Source organism: Eptatretus burgeri, chromosome 17 (genome assembly GCF_056783735.1).
Source record: "Eptatretus burgeri isolate ZD-2024b chromosome 17, Ebu_testis_v1, whole genome shotgun sequence".
Lineage (NCBI taxonomy): Eukaryota > Metazoa > Chordata > Myxini > Myxiniformes > Myxinidae > Eptatretus > Eptatretus burgeri.
Window position 1 is genome coordinate 56056063 of NC_140977.1, and position 18878 is coordinate 56074940.

The window sequence follows — 18878 nt, forward strand, 5'->3', positions numbered from 1 at the left end:
TATTTTATGTCGTAAGTATGTATTCCATTTTATGTTGTAAGTATGTATTCCATTTTGTGTTGTTAGTATGTATTCCATTTTATGTTGTTAGTATGTATTCCATCTTATGTTGTAAGTATGTATTCCATTTTATGTTGTTAGTATGTATTCCATCTTATGTTGTAAGTATGTATTCCATTTTATGTTGCAAGTATGTATTCCATTTTATGTTGTTAGTCTGTATTCCATCTTATGTTGTAAGTATGTATTCCATTTTATGTTGCAAGTATGTATTCCATTTTATGTTGTTAGTCTGTATTCCATCTTATGTTGTAAGTATGTATTCCATTTTATGTTGCAAGTATGTATTCCATTTTATGTTGTTAGTATGTATTCCATTTTATGTTGTAAGTATGTATTCCATTTTGTGTTGTTAGTATGTATTCCATTTTATGTTGTTAGTATGTATTCCATCTTGTGTTGTAAGTATGTATTCCATTTTATGTTGTTGGTATGTATTCCATTTTATGTTGCAAGTACGTATTCCATTTTATGTTGTTAGTATGTCTTCCATTTTATGTTGTTAGTATGTATTCCATTTTATGTTGTCAGTATGTCTTCCATTTTGTTGTTAGTATGTATTCCATTTTATGTTGTAAGTATGTATTCCATTTTGTGTTGTTAGTATGTATTCCATCTTATGTCGTTAGTATGTATTCCATTTTATGTTGTTAGTATGTATTCCATTTTATGTTGTTAGTATGTATTCCATTTTATGTTGTTAGTATGTATTCCATTTTATGTTGTAAGTATGTATTCCATTTTATGTCGTTAGTATGTATTCTATTTTATGTCGTAAGTATGTATTCCATTTTATGTTGTTAGTATGTATTCCATTTTATGTTGTTAGTATGTATTCCATTTTATGTTGTTAGTATGCATTCCATTTTATGTTGTTAGTATGTATTCCATTTTATGTTGTTAGTATGTATTCCATTTTATGTTGTAAGTATGTATTCCATTTTATGTTGTTAGTATGTATTCCATTTTATGTTGTTAGTATGTATTCCATTTTGTGTTGTTAGTATGTATTCCATTTTATGTTGTTCGTATGTATTCCATTTTATGTTGTTAGTATGTATTCCATTTTATGTTGTTAATATGTATTGCATTTTATGTTGTTAGTATGTATTCCATTTTATGTTGTTAGTATGTATTCCATTTTATGTTGTTAATATGTATTGCATTTTATGTTGTTAGTATGTATTCCATTTTATGTTGTAAGTATGTATTGCATTTTATGTTGTTAGTATGTATTCCATTTTATGTTGTTAGTATGTATTCCATTTTATGTTGTTAGTATGTATTCCATTTTATGTTGTTAATATGTATTGCATTTTATGTTGTTAGTATGTATTCCATTTTATGTTGTAAGTATGTATTCCATTTTATGTTGTTAGTATGTATTCCATTTTATGTTGTAAGTATGTATTCCATTTTATGCTGTTAGTATGTATTCCATTTTATGTTGTTAGTATGTATTCCATTTTATGTTGTTAGTATGTATTCCATTTTATGTTGTTGTATGTATTCCATTTTGTGTTGTTAGTATGTATTCCATTTTATGTTGTTAGTATGTATTCCATTTTATGTTGTTAGTATGTATTACATTTTATGTTGTTAGTATGTATTCCATCTTATGTCGTTAGTATGTATTCCATTTTATGTCGTTAGTATGTATTTCATTTTGTGTTGTTAGTATGTATTCCATTTTATGTTGTTAGTATGTATTCCATCTTATGTTGTAAGTATGTATTCCATTTTATGTTGTTAGTATGTATTCCATTTTATGTTGTTAGTATGTATTCCATCTTATGTTGTAAGTATGTATTCCATTTTATGTTGTTAGTATGTATTCCATTTTATGTTGTAAGTATGTATTCCATTTTATGTTGTTAGTATGTATTCCATTTTATGTTGTTAGTATGTATTCCATTTTATGTTGTTAGTATGTATTCCATTTTATGTTGTTAGTATGTATTCCATTTTATGTTGTTAGTATGTATTCCATTTTATGTTGCAAGTACGTATTCCATTTTATGTTGTTAGTATGTCTTCCATTTTATGTTGTTAGTATGTATTCCATTTTATGTTGTCAGTATGTCTTCCATTTTGTTGTTAGTATGTATTCCATTTTATGTTGTAAGTATGTATTCCATTTTGTGTTGTTAGTATGTATTCCATCTTATGTCGTTAGTATGTATTCCATTTTATGTCGTTAGTATGTATTCTATTTTATGTCGTAAGTATGTATTCCATTTTATGTTGTTAGTATGTATTCCATTTTATGTTGTTAGTATGTATTCCATTTTATGTTGTTAGTATGTATTCCATTTTATGTTGTTAGTATGTCTTCCATTTTATGTTGTTAGTATGTATTCCATTTTATGTTGTCAGTATGTCTTCCATTTTGTTGTTAGTATGTATTCCATTTTATGTTGTAAGTATGTATTCCATTTTATGTTGTAAGTATGTATTCCATTTTATGTTGTTAGGATGTATTCCATCTTATGTTGTAAGTATGTATTCCATTTTATGTTGCAAGTATGTATTCCATTTTAAGTTGTTAGTATGTATTCCATCTTATGTTGTATGTATGTATTCCATTTTATGTTGTCAGTATGTCTTCCATTTTGTTGTTAGTATGTATTCCATTTTATGTTGTAAGTATGTATTCCATTTTGTGTTGTTAGTATGTATTCCATCTTATGTCGTTAGTATGTATTCCATTTTATGTCGTTAGTATGTATTCCATTTTATGTTGTTAGTATGTATTCCATTTTATGTTGTTAGTATGTATTGCATTTTATGTTGTTAGTATGTATTCCATTTTATGTTGTAAGTATGTATTCCATTTTATGTTGTTAGTATGTATTCCATTTTATGTTGTAAGTATGTATTCCATTTTATGTTGTTAGTATGTATTCCATTTTATGTTGTTAGTATGTATTCCATCTTATGTTGTAAGTATGTATTCCATTTTATGTCGTAAGTATGTATTCCATTTTATGCTGTTAGTATGTATTCCATTTTATGTTGTTAGTATGTATTCCATTTTATGTTGTAAGTATGTATTCCATTTTATGTTGTTAGTATGTATTCCATTTTATGTTGTAAGTATGTATTCCATTTTATGTTGTTAGTATGTATTCCATTTTATGTTGTAAGTATGTATTCCATTTTATGTTGTTAGCATGTATTCCATTTTATGTTGCAAGTACGTATTCCATTTTATGTTGTTAGTATGTATTCCATTTTATGTTGTTAGTATGTATTCCATTTTGTGTTGTTAGTATGCATTCCATTTTATGTTGTTAGTATGTATTCCATTTTATGTTGTTAGTATGTATTCCATTTTATGTTGTAAGTATGTATTCCATTTTATGTTGTTAGTATGTATTCCATTTTATGTTGTTAGTATGTCTTCCATTTTATGTTGTTAGTATGTATTCCATTTTATGTTGTCAGTATGTCTTCCATTTTATGTTGTTAGTATGTATTCCATTTTATGTTGTTAGTATATATTCCATCTTATGTTGTAAGTATGTATTCCATCTTATGTTGTCAGTATGTCTTCCATTTTATGTTGTTCGTATGCATTCCATTTTATGTTGTTAGTATGTATTCCATTTTATGTTGTTAGTATGTATTCCATTTTATGTTGTAAGTATGTATTCCATTTTATGTTGTTAGTATGTATTCCATTTTATGTTGTTAGTATGTATTCCATTTTATGTTGTTAGTATGTATTCCATTTTATGTTATCAGTATGTCTTCCATTTTGTGTTGTTAGTATGTATTCCATTTTATGTTGTTAGTATGTATTCCATTTTATGTTATCAGTATGTCTTCCATTTTGTGTTGTTAGTATGTATTCCATTTTATGTTGTAAGTATGTATTCCATTTTATGTTGTTAGTATGTATTCCATTTTATGTTGTTAGTATGTATTCCATTTTATGTTATCAGTATGTCTTCCATTTTGTGTTGTTAGTATGTATTCCATTTTATGTTGTTCGTATGTATTCCATTTTATGTTGTTAGTATGTCTTCCATTTTATGTTGTTAGTATGTATTCCATTTTATGTTGTAAGTATGTATTCCATTTTATGTTGTTAGTATGTATTCCATCTTATGTTGTAAGTATGTATTCCATTTTATGTTGTTAGTATGTATTCCATTTTATGTTGTAAGTATGTATTCCATTTTGTGTTGTTAGTATGTATTCCATTTTATGTTGTTAGTATGTATTCCATTTTATGTTGTTAGTATGTATTCCATCTTATGTTGTAAGTATGTATTCCATTTTATGTTGCAAGTATGTATTCCATTTTATGTTGTTAGTATGTATTCCATTTTATGTTGTAAGTATGTATTCCATTTTGTGTTGTTAGTATGTATTCCATTTTATGTTGTTAGTATGTATTCCATTTTATGTTGTTAGTATGTATTCCATCTTATGTTGTAAGTATGTATTCCATTTTATGTTGTTAGTATGTATTCCATCTTATGTTGTTAGTATGTATTCCATTTTATGTTGTTAGTATGTATTCCATCTTATGTTGTAAGTATGTATTCTATTTTATGTTGCAAGTATGTATTCCATTTTATGTTGTTAGTATGTATTCCATCTTATGTTGTATGTATGTATTCCATTTTATGTTGCAAGTATGTATTCCATTTTATGTTGTTAGTATGTATTCCATTTTATGTTGTAAGTATGTATTCCATTTTGTGTTGTTAGTATGTATTCCATTTTATGTTGTTAGTATGTATTCCATCTTGTGTTGTAAGTATGTATTCCATTTTATGTTGTTGGTATGTATTCCATTTTATGTTGCAAGTACGTATTCCATTTTATGTTGTTAGTATGTATTCCATTTTATGTTGTTAGTATGTATTCCATTTTGTGTTGTTAGTATGTATTCCATTTTGTGTTGTTAGTATGCATTCCATTTTATGTTGTTAGTATGTATTCCATTTTATGTTGTTAGTATGTATTCCATTTTATGTTGTTAGTATGTATTCCATTTTATGTTGTTAGTATGTCTTCCATTTTTTGTTGTTAGTATGTATTCCATTTTATGTTGTCAGTATGTCTTCCATTTTGTGTTGTTGGTATGTATTCCATTTTATGTTGTCAGTATGTCTTCCATTTTGTGTTGTTAGTATGTATTCCATTTTATGTTGTAAGTATGTATTCCATTTTATGTTGTAAGTATGTATTCCATTTTATGTTGTTAGGATGTATTCCATCTTATGTTGTAAGTATGTATTCCATTTTATGTTGTTAGGATGTATTCCATTTTATGTTGCAAGTATGTATTCCATTTTGTGTTAGTATGTATTCCATTTTATGTTGTATGTATTCCATTTTGTGTTGTTAGTATGTATTCCATTTTATGTTGTTAGTATGTATTCCATTTTATGTTGTTAGTATGTATTGCATTTTATGTTGTTAGTATGTATTCCATTTTATGTTGTAAGTATGTATTCCATTTTATGTTGTTAGTATGTATTCCATTTTATGTTGTAAGTATGTATTCCATTTTATGTTGTTAGTATGTATTCCATTTTATGTTGTTAGTATGTATTCCATCTTATGTTGTAAGTATGTATTCCATTTTATGTTGCAAGTATGTATTCCATTTTATGTTGTTAGTATGTATTCCATCTTATGTTGTAAGTATGTATTCCATTTTATGTTGTTAGTATGTATTCCATCTTATGTTGTAAGTATGTATTCCATTTTATGTTGCAAGTATGTATTCCATTTTATGTTGTAAGTATGTATTCCATTTTATGTTGTTAGTATGTATTCCATCTTATGTTGTAAGTATGTATTCCATTTTATGTTGCAAGTATGTATTCCATTTTAAGTTGTTAGTATGTATTCCATCTTATGTTGTATGTATGTATTCCATTTTATGTTGCAAGTATGTATTCCATTTTATGTTGTTAGTATGTATTCCATTTTATGTTGTAAGTATGTATTTCATTTTGTGTTGTTAGTATGTATTCCATTTTATGTTGTTAGTATGTATTCCATCTTGTGTTGTAAGTATGTATTCCATTTTATGTTGTTGGTATGTATTCCATTTTATGTTGTTGGTATGTATTCCATTTTATGTTGCAAGTACGTATTCCATTTTATGTTGTTAGTATGTATTCCATTTTATGTTGTTAGTATGTATTCCATTTTGTGTTGTTAGTATGTATTCCATTTTGTGTTGTTAGTATGCATTCCATTTTATGTTGTTAGTATGTATTCCATTTTATGTTGTTAGTATGTATTCCATTTTATGTTGTTAGTATGTATTCCATTTTATGTTGTTAGTATGTCTTCCATTTTGTGTTGTTAGTATGTATTCCATTTTATGTTGTAAGTATGTATTCCATTTTATGTTGTAAGTATGTATTCCATTTTATGTTGTTAGGATGTATTCCATCTTATGTTGTAAGTATGTATTCCATTTTATGTTGTTAGGATGTATTCCATTTTATGTTGCAAGTATGTATTCCATTTTGTGTTCTTAGTATGTATTCCATTTTATGTTGTATGTATTCCATTTTGTGTTGTTCGTATGTATTCCATTTTATGTTGTTAGTATGTATTCCATTTTATGTTGTTAATATGTATTGCATTTTATGTTGTTAGTATGTATTCCATTTTATGTTGTAAGTATGTATTCCATTTTATGTTGTTAGTATGTATTCCATTTTATGTTGTTAGTATGTATTCCATTTTATGTTATCAGTATGTATTCCATTTTATGTTGTAAGTATGTATTCCATTTTATGTTGTTAGTATGTATTCCATTTTATGTTGTAAGTATGTATTCCATTTTATGCTGTTAGTATGTATTCCATTTTATGTTGTTAGTATGTATTCCATTTTATGTTGTAAGTATGTATTCCATTTTATGTTGTAAGTATGTATTCCATTTTATGTTTTAAGTATGTATTCCATTTTATGTTGTTAGTATGTATTCCATTTTATGTTGTAAGTATGTATTCCATTTTATGTTGTAAGTATGTATTCCATTTTATGTCGTAAGTATGTATTCCATTTTATGTCGTAAGTATGTATTCCATTTTATGTTGCAAGTATGTATTCCATTTTATGTTGTTAGTATGTATTCCATTTTATGTTGTTAGTATGTATTCCATTTTATGTTGTTGGTATGTATTCCATCTTATGTTGTATGTATTCCATTTTATGTTGTTTGTATGTATTCCATCTTATGTTGTAAGTATGTATTCCATTTTATGTTGTTAGTATGTATTCCATTTTATGTTGTTAGTATGTATTCCATTTTATGTTGTTAGTATGTATTCCATTTTATGTTGTAAGTATGTATTCCATTTTTTGTTATAAGTATGTATTCCTTGGCAATACGCGACTTTCAAAATGCTTTTATCCACCCAGATTGCTCGGCGCATCTGCACAGAAACCCCTCGCATTGAGGTCCATCGGGACGTCCTGGATGTTTGTCATGCTTGTCAGATAAGGATTGTTGTATGAAACGGTTCCCAAACTTTTTGTAAATGTACTTGCGAGAAAGGGGTGTGCCTCTGTACAACGAACGAGTTGGATAACTTCCTGATCAACTTGTTCCAGTAAAAGCGCCCGGCGACCTGACAGAAAAAGTTTACCGCTTAGCTTTGTTCCATTTCAGGTTATTCACTGGACTTGAACTGCTTAAATTTCAGTAAAAACTGGAAAAATGTGGGTTTTCTAAAGCTTTAGACCGGTAGTGTATATTTGTATATGTATATATATATATATATATATATATATATATATATATATATATATATATATATATATATATATATATATATATGTATATATATATATATATATATATATATATATATATATATATATATATATATATATATGTAGATTGTGTGAGGAGGAATATCAATAGGGTGGGGGCGGTTGGAAAGTGGAGAGAGATGGTAAGCGGAGGAGTATGGTGCTCAGGGCAGAAGCTTGGTACCGTTCGACCTCACCTCTTAAAAAGGGAAGAGAAGAAGAAGAAGAAGACGAAAAAGAAGAAGTGTTCTCGGTCAATTTTTACGTTTTGTTACCTCCGCCACCGAAGGTGAAAGGGGTTATGTTTTCACTCCTTTGTGTTTGTTACTTGCAAAATCGAAGATTTTTCAAGTATATTGATCAGTCGATTTTGTTATTCTCTCTGTCTGTCTGTCTATCCTGCGTCTCTATCTATCTGTCTGTCTGTCTGCCTGTTTGTCGCCTACAGGTCACAATTTTAAACCGATCTTCACGAAACTTCACCACATGGTAGAGTTTCTCATAAGGAAGAAGCCTGTTGTTTTTAGGGTCAAAAGGTCAACATAGGCCCAAGTTCAACAACTAAGGAGGTATTTCTAAAATCCTCAATTTTCGTCTCATTGACTTGAAATTTGAAGAGGATTTATATTTTAGGTTATTGAATTCAATCAGCCAATTAGTTTTTGAGGTCAACATCGACCAAAAGGTCAACATAGGCCCAAGTTCAACAACTCAGGAGGTATTTTTAAAATCCTCAATTTTTGTCTCATTGAGTTGAAATTTGAAGAGGATTTGCATATCTGGTCACTTAATTCAACCACCAATTATTTTCGAGATCAACATTGACCCAAAGGTCAACATCGACCGCATTTCTAAAATTGTCAATTTTAATCCGATTGACTTGAAATTTGAAGAGGATTTGCATATTTGGTCATTGAATTCAACCACCAATTATTTTTGAGGTCAAATTTGTTTTATGGATTTTGCAAGTATCGTGCTCTGCACGACATCTTCTTGTTAGTTTGTCTGTCTGCTTCTCTGTCTGTGTGCAGGTTATCTCAAAAAGTTGTGGACGGATTCGGATTAAATTTGGTGTACAGGTTGGATATGTGACAAGGACGAACTGATTAGATTTCAGTGAAGATCCGAATCCAGATCTGGCTACTAGAATTTTTTTTCGTGATTCTTCACCATTGAGAGATGGGGCTAAAAATGACAAAACGATATCTCAAAAAGTTGTGGACGATTCGGACGAAACTCGATGGACATGTTGGGTGTATAACAATGACGAAATGATTCGATATTGGTGAAGATCCGGATCCTGATTTGAGAATTATTTAATTGTTAAAGTGATTCTTCACCAATGAGAGAGAGGGCCAAAAACGATGTATCGCATGATATTTCAAAAATGCATTGGGCCCCGATATGTTCTCTTCGATCAGGCATTACGGGGCGGAGGTATGCTCTTTACCGAGTGCCCTAATAGTTTTGTCTGCTTTTATCGTGCATTTGGCATATGTATCAGTTTTCAATTCCATTGTCTTGGGAGGACCGTTTTGCCAATTTTAGCTGGTCTGTTAGTTTCTCAGCTTTTTGGTGTAACAACTTTCTTTATTACTTTGGATGTTTTGTTAGAGGTTAGATCATGTCATTGGTCATCGATAATCCTGCTTTTAAAACTCCAGAGATAAATGGAACAAAAAGGGGATTGGGGGGGGGGGTGGGGGCAGCAGGGAGACTATCATCCTGAAAGACACCTCGATGTATTTTTGACATCATTTCTTTGGCAATAACATTTTATATATTTACTCTTATCTACAGACAAATGTGAGGTATGTTGTTGTAAGTTTACTTCAACAGCCCAATAGATGCTTCCTAAATGCCCATCAGAATGCATAACACATGATGCAAACCAACCGGGCTGTCCTGTGTTTGATCATTTGTGGCACATAGTGCCTTGTCTTGTCATTTAAAAGGGAAGATACCCACCTCACGGCAGCATCTTCTTTGGTACACCCTTTGAAGCATAGTGATTGGGTGGCACCTGTAAGGGCTACGATGTATTTATTTATTTATTTATTTATTTTGGTCTTTGTTGATTGAGCTTGCTGAAATCTGGAGGGTGGGATTGCACTTTTACAAGTTTACAATATCTTTGGAATTTTTATTTTTAAGGAGTTTAACTTGCATTTCATTCTGATTTGGTCTTAAGGGCAAATTGTGAGTTCGCATCCGTTCATTGTCCATTCCTCATCTTCCACAGCAGGAGGGTGAGTCCGAAAGAATGCAAGTTGCTCGTGAGCTGGAAGTGCTGAGAGCCAAGGAGAAATGTGAGAAGTTGCGGAAAGAACGTGAGATGCAGGAGAGAGCCCGTGTGGCAAAAGAAGAAAATCTGAAGAAAGAGCACGAAGAAGAGAGGCTGAAAAGGGAAAAGGTAAAGAAAGAAAAGGAGGAACAAATACTAAGACAGCGTGAAGAAGAAAATTTGCAGAAAGAGAGACATGAAAGAATCATGAAGGAGTTGCAGGCAAGTAAGGAAGAAGAGGATATGTTACGGAAAGAACTTGAGGCAAAGATAAAGTTGAAAAAGGAGAGTCAGCAGAGGCTCCGCACCAACCTAGACCATGAGCACCGAATGAGAGGTGATGTGGGAAAAGTGAGGAATAAAAGGGAAGAGCAAGAGCAAAGAAATAAGAGGGAGGAGCTTGAGATGAAGAAGAAGATGGAGGAGTTGGAGAGGAAGAAGATGGAGGAGTTGGAGAGGAAGAAGAAGATGGAGGAGTTGGAGAGGAAGAAGATTGAGGAGCTGAAGAGAGAGGAGCTAGAGTTGGAGAGGAAAAAGAGGAAGGAGCTGGAGTTGGAGAGGAAGAAGAGGGAGGAGCTGGAGTTGGAAAGGAAGAAGAGGGAGGAGCTGGAGTTGGAAAGGAAGAAGAGGGAGGAGCTGGAGTTGGAAAGGAAGAAGAGGGAGGAGCTGGAGTTGGAAAGGAAGAAGAGGGAGGAGCTGGAGTTGGAAAGGAAGAAGAGGGAGGAGCTGGAGCTTGAAAAGGACAGACGAGCAAAAGAGCAACGCAGAGAAGAGGTTAAAAGTGTGTTGACCACCTTCTCAGATCAGACAAACCTCATGTCTAAGGCCATAATCATTGAGGTAAGTTCTGAATATTTATGGAATCTTTGAATCTTTTTATTATTATTTATTGAATGACTGCCACCGATGTAAACAAAAATCAACTCGATCTTCTTCGATTCAATGCTTGACTCGATCTTCTTTTGTTTAATTTTTCTTCGACCAACACCCATGCTTGCGGGGTCGGTGCAGGATGACGGACCTCTGCTGAACCACACCCGTGAGTTCAAGAAGACCAAGGTATTGGAAGATTATGGAATGGACCTGAAAAGCGATGACTCTACGGATGACGAAAGTAAACCCCGCAAACCCATACCTGCTTGGGCGAGAGGTGAATTTTTGCAGCCTTTTTGAGGATGCCTCTTTTACTTATTCTTTATCTTTTTGTTGCCTGAAAGAAATCTGAATATTTTATCTCGTTTCTTGTTATGTTGCTCGTGTTGTCAATAAACATATTTTGATGCTGTATTATAGTCTGTGGGCTGGACAGGGCTACCATGCACCCTCCCCGGTACTCTACCTGGTTGGTATGTTTCTGTCCCCTGGGATGTCCTGGGTGAGAAAAAAAGATGTTAACATGAAATATCTTGGGATGGAATTGTACGTTAGACACCTTATTGGTAGGTACCCACAATTGCGTGAAGTGATCCCATAATCGTGTGAAGTGATTTTCGTACTCCGAGGTCAGCAAAATGTGTCTATCTGGAGAGATATCTGAAAGTGTTAAATTTTTGATTTTGCGAGTGGGTCCCATTTATCAATCAACTTGCTATCCCTTGCCAAGCGAGCGTTCCTTATCAACCGTTTCGTTGAAGTGCTTGCTTAAGTGCTTAAGCCACTTGGTGAGCGCTCTACGAGCTGCTTGGTTGTTCATTTGCAAGGCGTGGCGATACACGGCAAAAGTAGCTGCACTGTCGCTCTGCAAAATACAACCTAAAATACATCGATCGACGAACAAATTTCAGACCCCACCCCGCCTGCGCGGTGTCATGTGAGGTATGGTGAAGTGAGTGACTTAGGTCCGAGAGCAACGTGGTGAGGTCCGAGTGAGCCACGTAAGGTCAAGTGACCGACGTGGGAAGGTGAAGTGAATGACAAGGTATTATGTACGCAGTTCGGTCACCTGTGCTACGTTGGTGTTAATTCAAGGGGGAGAAAAAAAAGTGTAAAATAATTTTATAAAAGGCGTCGCTGTGTATGATGTAATTGACTTGAATTGAATACTTGTGTTCCGCTATTTTGACCCCCATTTCAGTTCCGTTGCAGCTTATATAACACTGCCACGATTGCCTCCGTGCGAGGTATGTCACCTAATGTGTAAAATGATTAAAGAAAATATGTGGTGTGCAGCAATTTTCGAAAATGTTTCGCTGTGTATGACATCATTGACTTTAATTGAATACTTCTATTCCACTACCTTGTGTAAAATATTTTTTGTTTGTGGGAGTCTGGAGGAAAGGGAAAGGGTGGAGCGGGAGTCCAGAGGGAGGGGGAAGGGGTGGTGGGAGAAGGGTTGAGAGGAGGGTGGGGTGGGAGTCTGGATGGCAGGGGAGGGTGAGGTGGGTTGGGTGGGAAGAGGCAGGGGGAGGGCTGACATGAGAGGAAGGGATGATGATAGAGGAAGCAACCATCTATCTATATATTACTAAAACTCATCATGTATGTATGTATGTTCCCGAAATACAGTCATAACGGTACACGATAGCGCAAAAATTTTCAGCCCACATTACTCACCATTCTCCTGCGGTGTGCAGTATCAAGTATCGTTCAAATCTGGCAACGAAAAAGATTATTAAAAAATCAATTCCCGATTCAGTCAAGTACTCTTCGGGATTATTTGATCAATGCAAACAACCTCAGCGGTTTAGTTCGCTGGAGCTATCTTTTTTTTTTTTTTTTAAATGATTTTTTTTCCATCAACCGCTTTCACAACGGGAACCCAAAGGGTTCACGAGTCATCTAGTATCCCCTAAATTTCAGAGTTTGAAAATCGCTTCATGTGGTTATTGGTACCTATAAAGCAGGTGTCTAAAGTACAATTCCAACCCAAGATATTTCATGTTAACATCTTTTTTTCTCACCAAGGACTTCACAAGGGCCAGAAATATACCAACCAAGTGGAGGACTTGGGGTGGGGGGGGGTGTTGGGGTGCACGGTGTGGCCCTGTCCAGCACACAGGCTAGTATGGTGCAGTCGTTGGAGAGGAAAGGGGAGAAAATAATGAAGTGGTGGAAGGAAGAGACATTTAAGGGGTACGCCGTCAAGTGTTGGTGAACAACCCACCATCTTGCATCGTAATTCGTAGGTTTCCTGACGTGGTGTTTGGAGTTTTCCCTTTTGACCTCAAGTGGTCTTTCACGGACCACCATTTAGACGACCAGATTTCTCCATAAAATGTCCCATTGACTGCGGATAGAAACCCCAAGAGCTTTGGGAAGTAAATTTCTCAAAGATCAATGGTTGTCTTTGTCTAAACTCCAACGTGAAGTCCTGTGTAGTCTGCTGTCTTTGTCCTTATCTGTGTGTCACCTCTTCCAAGAGCCTTAGAATCTGTATCTATACTAATAAATGTGTGTGTGCGCGCGCGTCAGTGTGTCTCCTCCATAACTCCAAAACCATAAAACCTAGCAGTCTGAAACTTTGCACCCCCCTAAATGTTAGGGTTAATTCAAATACCCCTTTTGAAGATAATTATCGGCCTTATTCAATTATATCCTTCATCAGGCAATCCTCGGCCACCTCACTCTCTGGGGTCTGAAGGCGTTTCCTGAGTAACCTCGATGAGGTCTGAAGCCGCCATGTTTTTTGGCCTGCTCAACCACGCCTTAACTTGGAACAGGCCACAATGATTTCTTTAACATCGTTTTTTTTTTTTCTTTCACTTTCCTCACTCATCTTATCGAATACCTTTTCATCATATCATAGCTATGAATAGTTGTGTACATCGCTTTTGTAAGTACTATAGTTTTCAAATTAGGAGATTGGAGCGATTTCATACATTATATGATGTGATTTTCCATGACCAACTCTCATGGACTAATTAAAGTAGATCATCAAAATGTTTTGGTTTTGAGGATCGGATATCGTCCGGACTAAATAAGTGTCAATTTGATGATTTAAAGAAATAATGAGTCTGATAACTAAGCTGATGTACCAATTTACTTTAAGCAAGCAAGGTTATTTTCCCTCCTCCTCCATACATACACAAGAAAATGTGAAATTTCCTAACCATTAAACTTACCTTTTGCTACTGCTTGGAGAATTATATTGGGTAAACAAAAAATTTAGGAACTTAACAAAATTAACTAGCTTCATTGAACTCCATGATTGAATGCATTCATTGCTAGATCTCGTGCCTTGTTCCCCAGAGGGACTGCCGATCCATAGCGTCTGCCATATCTGTAGATATTTTTGGAGGTTACGTGAGGTGTTCTCCAGGGAATCAAAGCAAATCTGGTGAAAAACAGACGTTAAAAAAAATTATAATGTTTGTGTGGACCCTGAACCGATGTACCACGTGATGCGAACACAGACGAAGAGGCAACATGGTGGATTATCTGCAATGTTTATTTCACGGGCGATTGAACTTTGCGATGTCTCCGCCATCCTGGCCGAGTGGTTCGCACTCCGCTGCCCCGGCCGAGTGCTTCGCGCTCCGCCGCCCCGGCCGAGTTGTGAACTAACACCCGATTTCTGAATCGTTTGCCGGATTAACGTGTTTTCTAAATTACCAAGCCAATTCTTTTTTTCCACCCGTCACACGCAACTGTTTATTAAGATTAATGTTTGCGAACATATACATGAGACATCGATATAAATGCATCGTCGTTTTTCGGTGAAAGCTCAAGGTTTTTGGGTTGTATACTGCACGTACTGCAGTCGGTAATCACACTGGACTCATAACCTGCCGATTCCCGAAAAAATTGCTGATATCGGCCAAGCACTAGTGTGCGTGTGTGTGTGTGTGTGTGTGTGTTCATAAAGCATAACTCGATCCCTCCCCTCTCTCTGTCCCATCCTTGCTCTACCTCCTCCCAATACAGTGCAGCACCCTCCTCCCACACCTCTCTCATTCTCCCCTCCCCTCTCTGTCTCTGGACATACCCAGACGGTGTTTGTGTCTGGGAAGGGTTCGTCTCCAGACGTGTCCTGGAAGGGTTTGTCTCTGGTCATGTCCGAGTGGTGTTTGTCTCTGGCCAGCTTGGTTCCGGACGCATCCGGGTGGTGTTTGTCTCCGCATGCGTCCGGGCGGTAATTAACGCTACACCGCACGTCTGCCTTCCCTTCCCCCACCCCTTCTCTCTCTCCTCTCTCCCCGCTCTCTCTCCCTCTTTCCTCCTCTTTTTCTCCCTCCCCCTTTAATATTCCTGTCAGTGAAGCGACAGGTGGTATTTGCTTGCAATAAATAAATAAACAATACAAACCATGTTTTAATGACAGCGTTTAGTGTTTCTGAAAAAGTTCACGGCAATCACGACTGACACATGAACATTCCATGTGCTTGAACAATGCGATAATTAAATCATTGTGACATTGGGGAGTATCCCCGCCCTCGGGGTGGGAGTACCCTTCTCGGCGCACCTTCGGTGGGTTCACAGCCCTGCTGTTCAGTCTTGGAAATGCACTTCATCATTTTTGTCATTTTTGAAAGAAATTTTATTGATCACAACACATCACACTCAATATCATCAGATAAAGGAAGATTATTTGTAACACCGGCTACCACCAATAGTGCCGCTATTTCCACTAAACGTCAATTTTGGAGTTTCGGTCATATCAACGTTTGCTCCATTGTAGTAAGATTCTCGCAGTGATGATACAAACCGATTTGGTATGAGGCTTCCAACAACACCAGGAATGTTTTTCCTTGCCAAGTTTAATACGTCATCTCAGGCAGCTCGAATGGACGTAAAGTTTTTTTTGTTTTTTTTTAATCTCGAGTATAATTGTCTTCTAAATAGATGCACCTTCAAAGTCTCTCTGATGAATGACGAAACGGCATGGCATCATTGTTATCAATGGAAATGTCCTCGTCTCCTTTCCCCCAGGTTCTCCGCTCAAGCAAGCTGTCGTGCACGGTTACTACAACCCTCCTGATCTGGACAGCATGTACTTCACCGAACCGCTCAGCCTCGAGGAGATGTTTCTCTACAGAAAGCCGCGTTTCCTGAAGCGCACCTCGTCGGCCTGCTGGAACTCTCCGCCGATGTTCGGAAACAATCCGGTCACCTCCGTGTTGAAACGTCGTCTCCCTGATCGGCCCGGTTTGTTGAAGTGACGCAGGTTGCGGACCCTTCAAGGAATTGTTTTTACCTCTGCAGGGATTTTTATTTTGTACACGAGTTTTTCTTCTGTCATCAGATTTTAGAAACTTAGCTTTGTACTTTATTTAGTTTTCGGCATTCTTTGTTTTTTTCCTTTTTTCCATTTGTTGAATCAGTGTTTATTCTCATTTAAATAGATCTTTAAGTCCATTGTAAAGGGGAGACTAAATTGCCGTAAATAAAGCTTGGATCCGTTCTCTTCCCCATCCTTTTTCACTTGATTCTCTTCCTACCGGATGTTTAGGCGAGTCAAATTATTTGATGCACGAACTTGTCTAAAACGGTCCCGGTAACTTGTTTAAGGCGATACAAGGCCAGGTGGAAACTCGTTTTACTCGGAAACTCGGCCAGGTGGAAACCATAACCTGATTAGACGTCTATCCCTTGTCGTTCAATGACTGTTTTCATTTCCCCAAAGTCGGATATATATATATATATTTTTTTTTTCATTTGTCGAGTTCCTCGTATTATGGACGTTCGCTTTTGTGAAAGTGTGAAACGAAACCTGTTATATTCACAGTGTATTCTTCCTGGAAGGAGAGGAAGTCGATTTTCCCAGGATAGTGAAATAACCTCGCTGGTTAACAAAACTTGGTTTGGTTTTGTTAACGAGCTATCACAGGTTATGTTAACCAGGCGTTTGTGTTTCGCAGTACGAGTTTGAATTCCCCTCCCCCCCCACCCCCACCCTATGATTGCATTTGAAACCCATTCTGGAGATTTTGTTTAGAATGAGACTCTTGTGGATTTGTACGTGACTGGAAGGGAAATTGTGACGAATGAGGTGATGCAGTGCTTCGGCCAGGAGCCTGTCACGGTTTCACAGGTCACTTTGACGAGTGCCAAAGTTAAACGTTTGGCTTAAAGCTTCCGGTTTATCCCTTTAGACATTAACATTGCCGTCGGGCCGATCGCCGTGGCCTGGTCTGCGCTGCTGGTAAGTTCTTTTAACCAAATACGTGAAGTCGAAGACCACTCGACCTTGTTTGGCTCCGAGTACTCTCCGCCTCGCATCATTCAAGGGCCGTTCTCTTATTTCCTTTGGGCCAAGTGAGGGCTTCGGTCATTTATCTGCGGCGTCTTCATGGGAATGGCGCGGTCCAAAATTCAATCTGCCGTCAGCGTGAAGAGGTCTGTTATCCATTCGTGCTGCATTTCTGTTAACCTCTTCACACATTGGTCTCTTGGTCTCGTTGGCACAACTGGGTCTTGACTTTCGGATCAGTGGTTGAGTAAGTGCTGTAAAAAAAAAAAATTGCTAATTCTTTTGACGATCCTTTCTGTATTCAGACCCGATGTACATTTTTCTCCACCACCTATGTTGGATTTTTCTTCCCAGATATTCCTTTTTCTCTGACACATCCCCCTCTCCCCTCCCCCCCCCCCACAATTACACCCACCTCCTGCAGTTTGTTTTTGGTTGTATATGAATCATTCGTTTGTGTTTTATTGTTATTAAATGTTGCTGCGACATATATTCTGAACTCATTTTAAATTGCATGCTATTGCTGGAAGGATGCACCGAATTTTATTCTCAATCAAATCGAATAAAGCATCCCTGTGCATGATGGGCCAGATGGCCATTTCATGGTAAAGCATCATCAGATACACCTACATCAGATTAAAAAAGAAAAAAAAAATTGCATTCTTCCTTTTGCACACATGCTCACTCGCGCCGATGATTCAAATTGATCCCATCACAATGGAGAAGCGAATTGGGTAACAGGTGGCAGGCGTGGTGCGGAACGACATGGTTAGGAAGGCCGAGGGCATGGTGGGGGAGGTGTGGGCAGAGATGAGGAGTAATGCTCTGAATAAGAAATCAGAAAATTACGAACATCGATCAGCATTTTGAGTTTGGATGTTGTGGATATGCTTGTTATGCTGAAGCATTATTGAGTTCTCGCACAAAAGACGTGATTAGTAGACGATATACAAATTCAGTTAATGGTGAAATGGTATCTAACAGCTCTGTACGTGTGACACAATGCAGGGCATCCTGCTTTCGCTAAGTGACTGAAACATACATATGTTCCACGTCCCTGCACATTCGTTTGGGAATCAATTTTCGATGCTGTCAGGTTCAGTGCCTTGCCTTGTGTAGATGTCAGAGTTAGTCCGTCCCCCCTCCTCCTTCCTCTCCCTCTCATGATCAAACCACCAATTCGCAATGTTGGTTGGCCTGCTTGTTCCCATCTGAGCACTTCGCTCCTGATGCAGGGATCTCAAGTTCAAATCCCACACACTGTGTTGGTTTTCCCTTTGTCGAATGTAATGTATTTACTAAAATTCGTATCAAAATACCCTTTCTATCTCTCGTCATGCCGTTGTTGTGTATACAAGTACAAGGTCATCCATGATCGCTAATTGGACAAGTTTATTCATTATTTAATGAAACTTCTCAAAACCCAGAGAAATTCCCAGTGACGACCATAGGAGTTCAGGTGTGTTTCATACGTGCAGGGAGAGGAGGTGAAGGAGAACATTTTGAGATGAAGGAAGAGTGGAGCAAAAGGGGCTACCTATTTCGAACGAGGAGAGATGTGTATGGAACATAAGAGGGGTGGGGGTCAATAATTCCATTATATTT

The 18878-nt window shown here is 36.1% G+C and overlaps 1 protein-coding gene across 1 annotated transcript in view; it reads left to right on the forward strand.

Moving 5' to 3' along the window:
- The window catches only part of INCENP (inner centromere protein), a 60614-nt gene extending 42849 nt beyond the window's left edge, over positions 1–17765 (forward strand). Inside the window, exons 10-12 of the mRNA XM_085861126.1 lie at positions 10103–10984; positions 11156–11294; positions 16013–17765. Of these exons, the coding sequence (XP_085717252.1) occupies positions 10103–10984; positions 11156–11294; positions 16013–16242 (1251 nt within the window). The 3' untranslated portion in view covers positions 16243–17765. The remainder of the gene's footprint in view (positions 1–10102; positions 10985–11155; positions 11295–16012) is intronic.
- The last annotated feature ends 1113 nt before the right edge of the window (positions 17766–18878 follow it).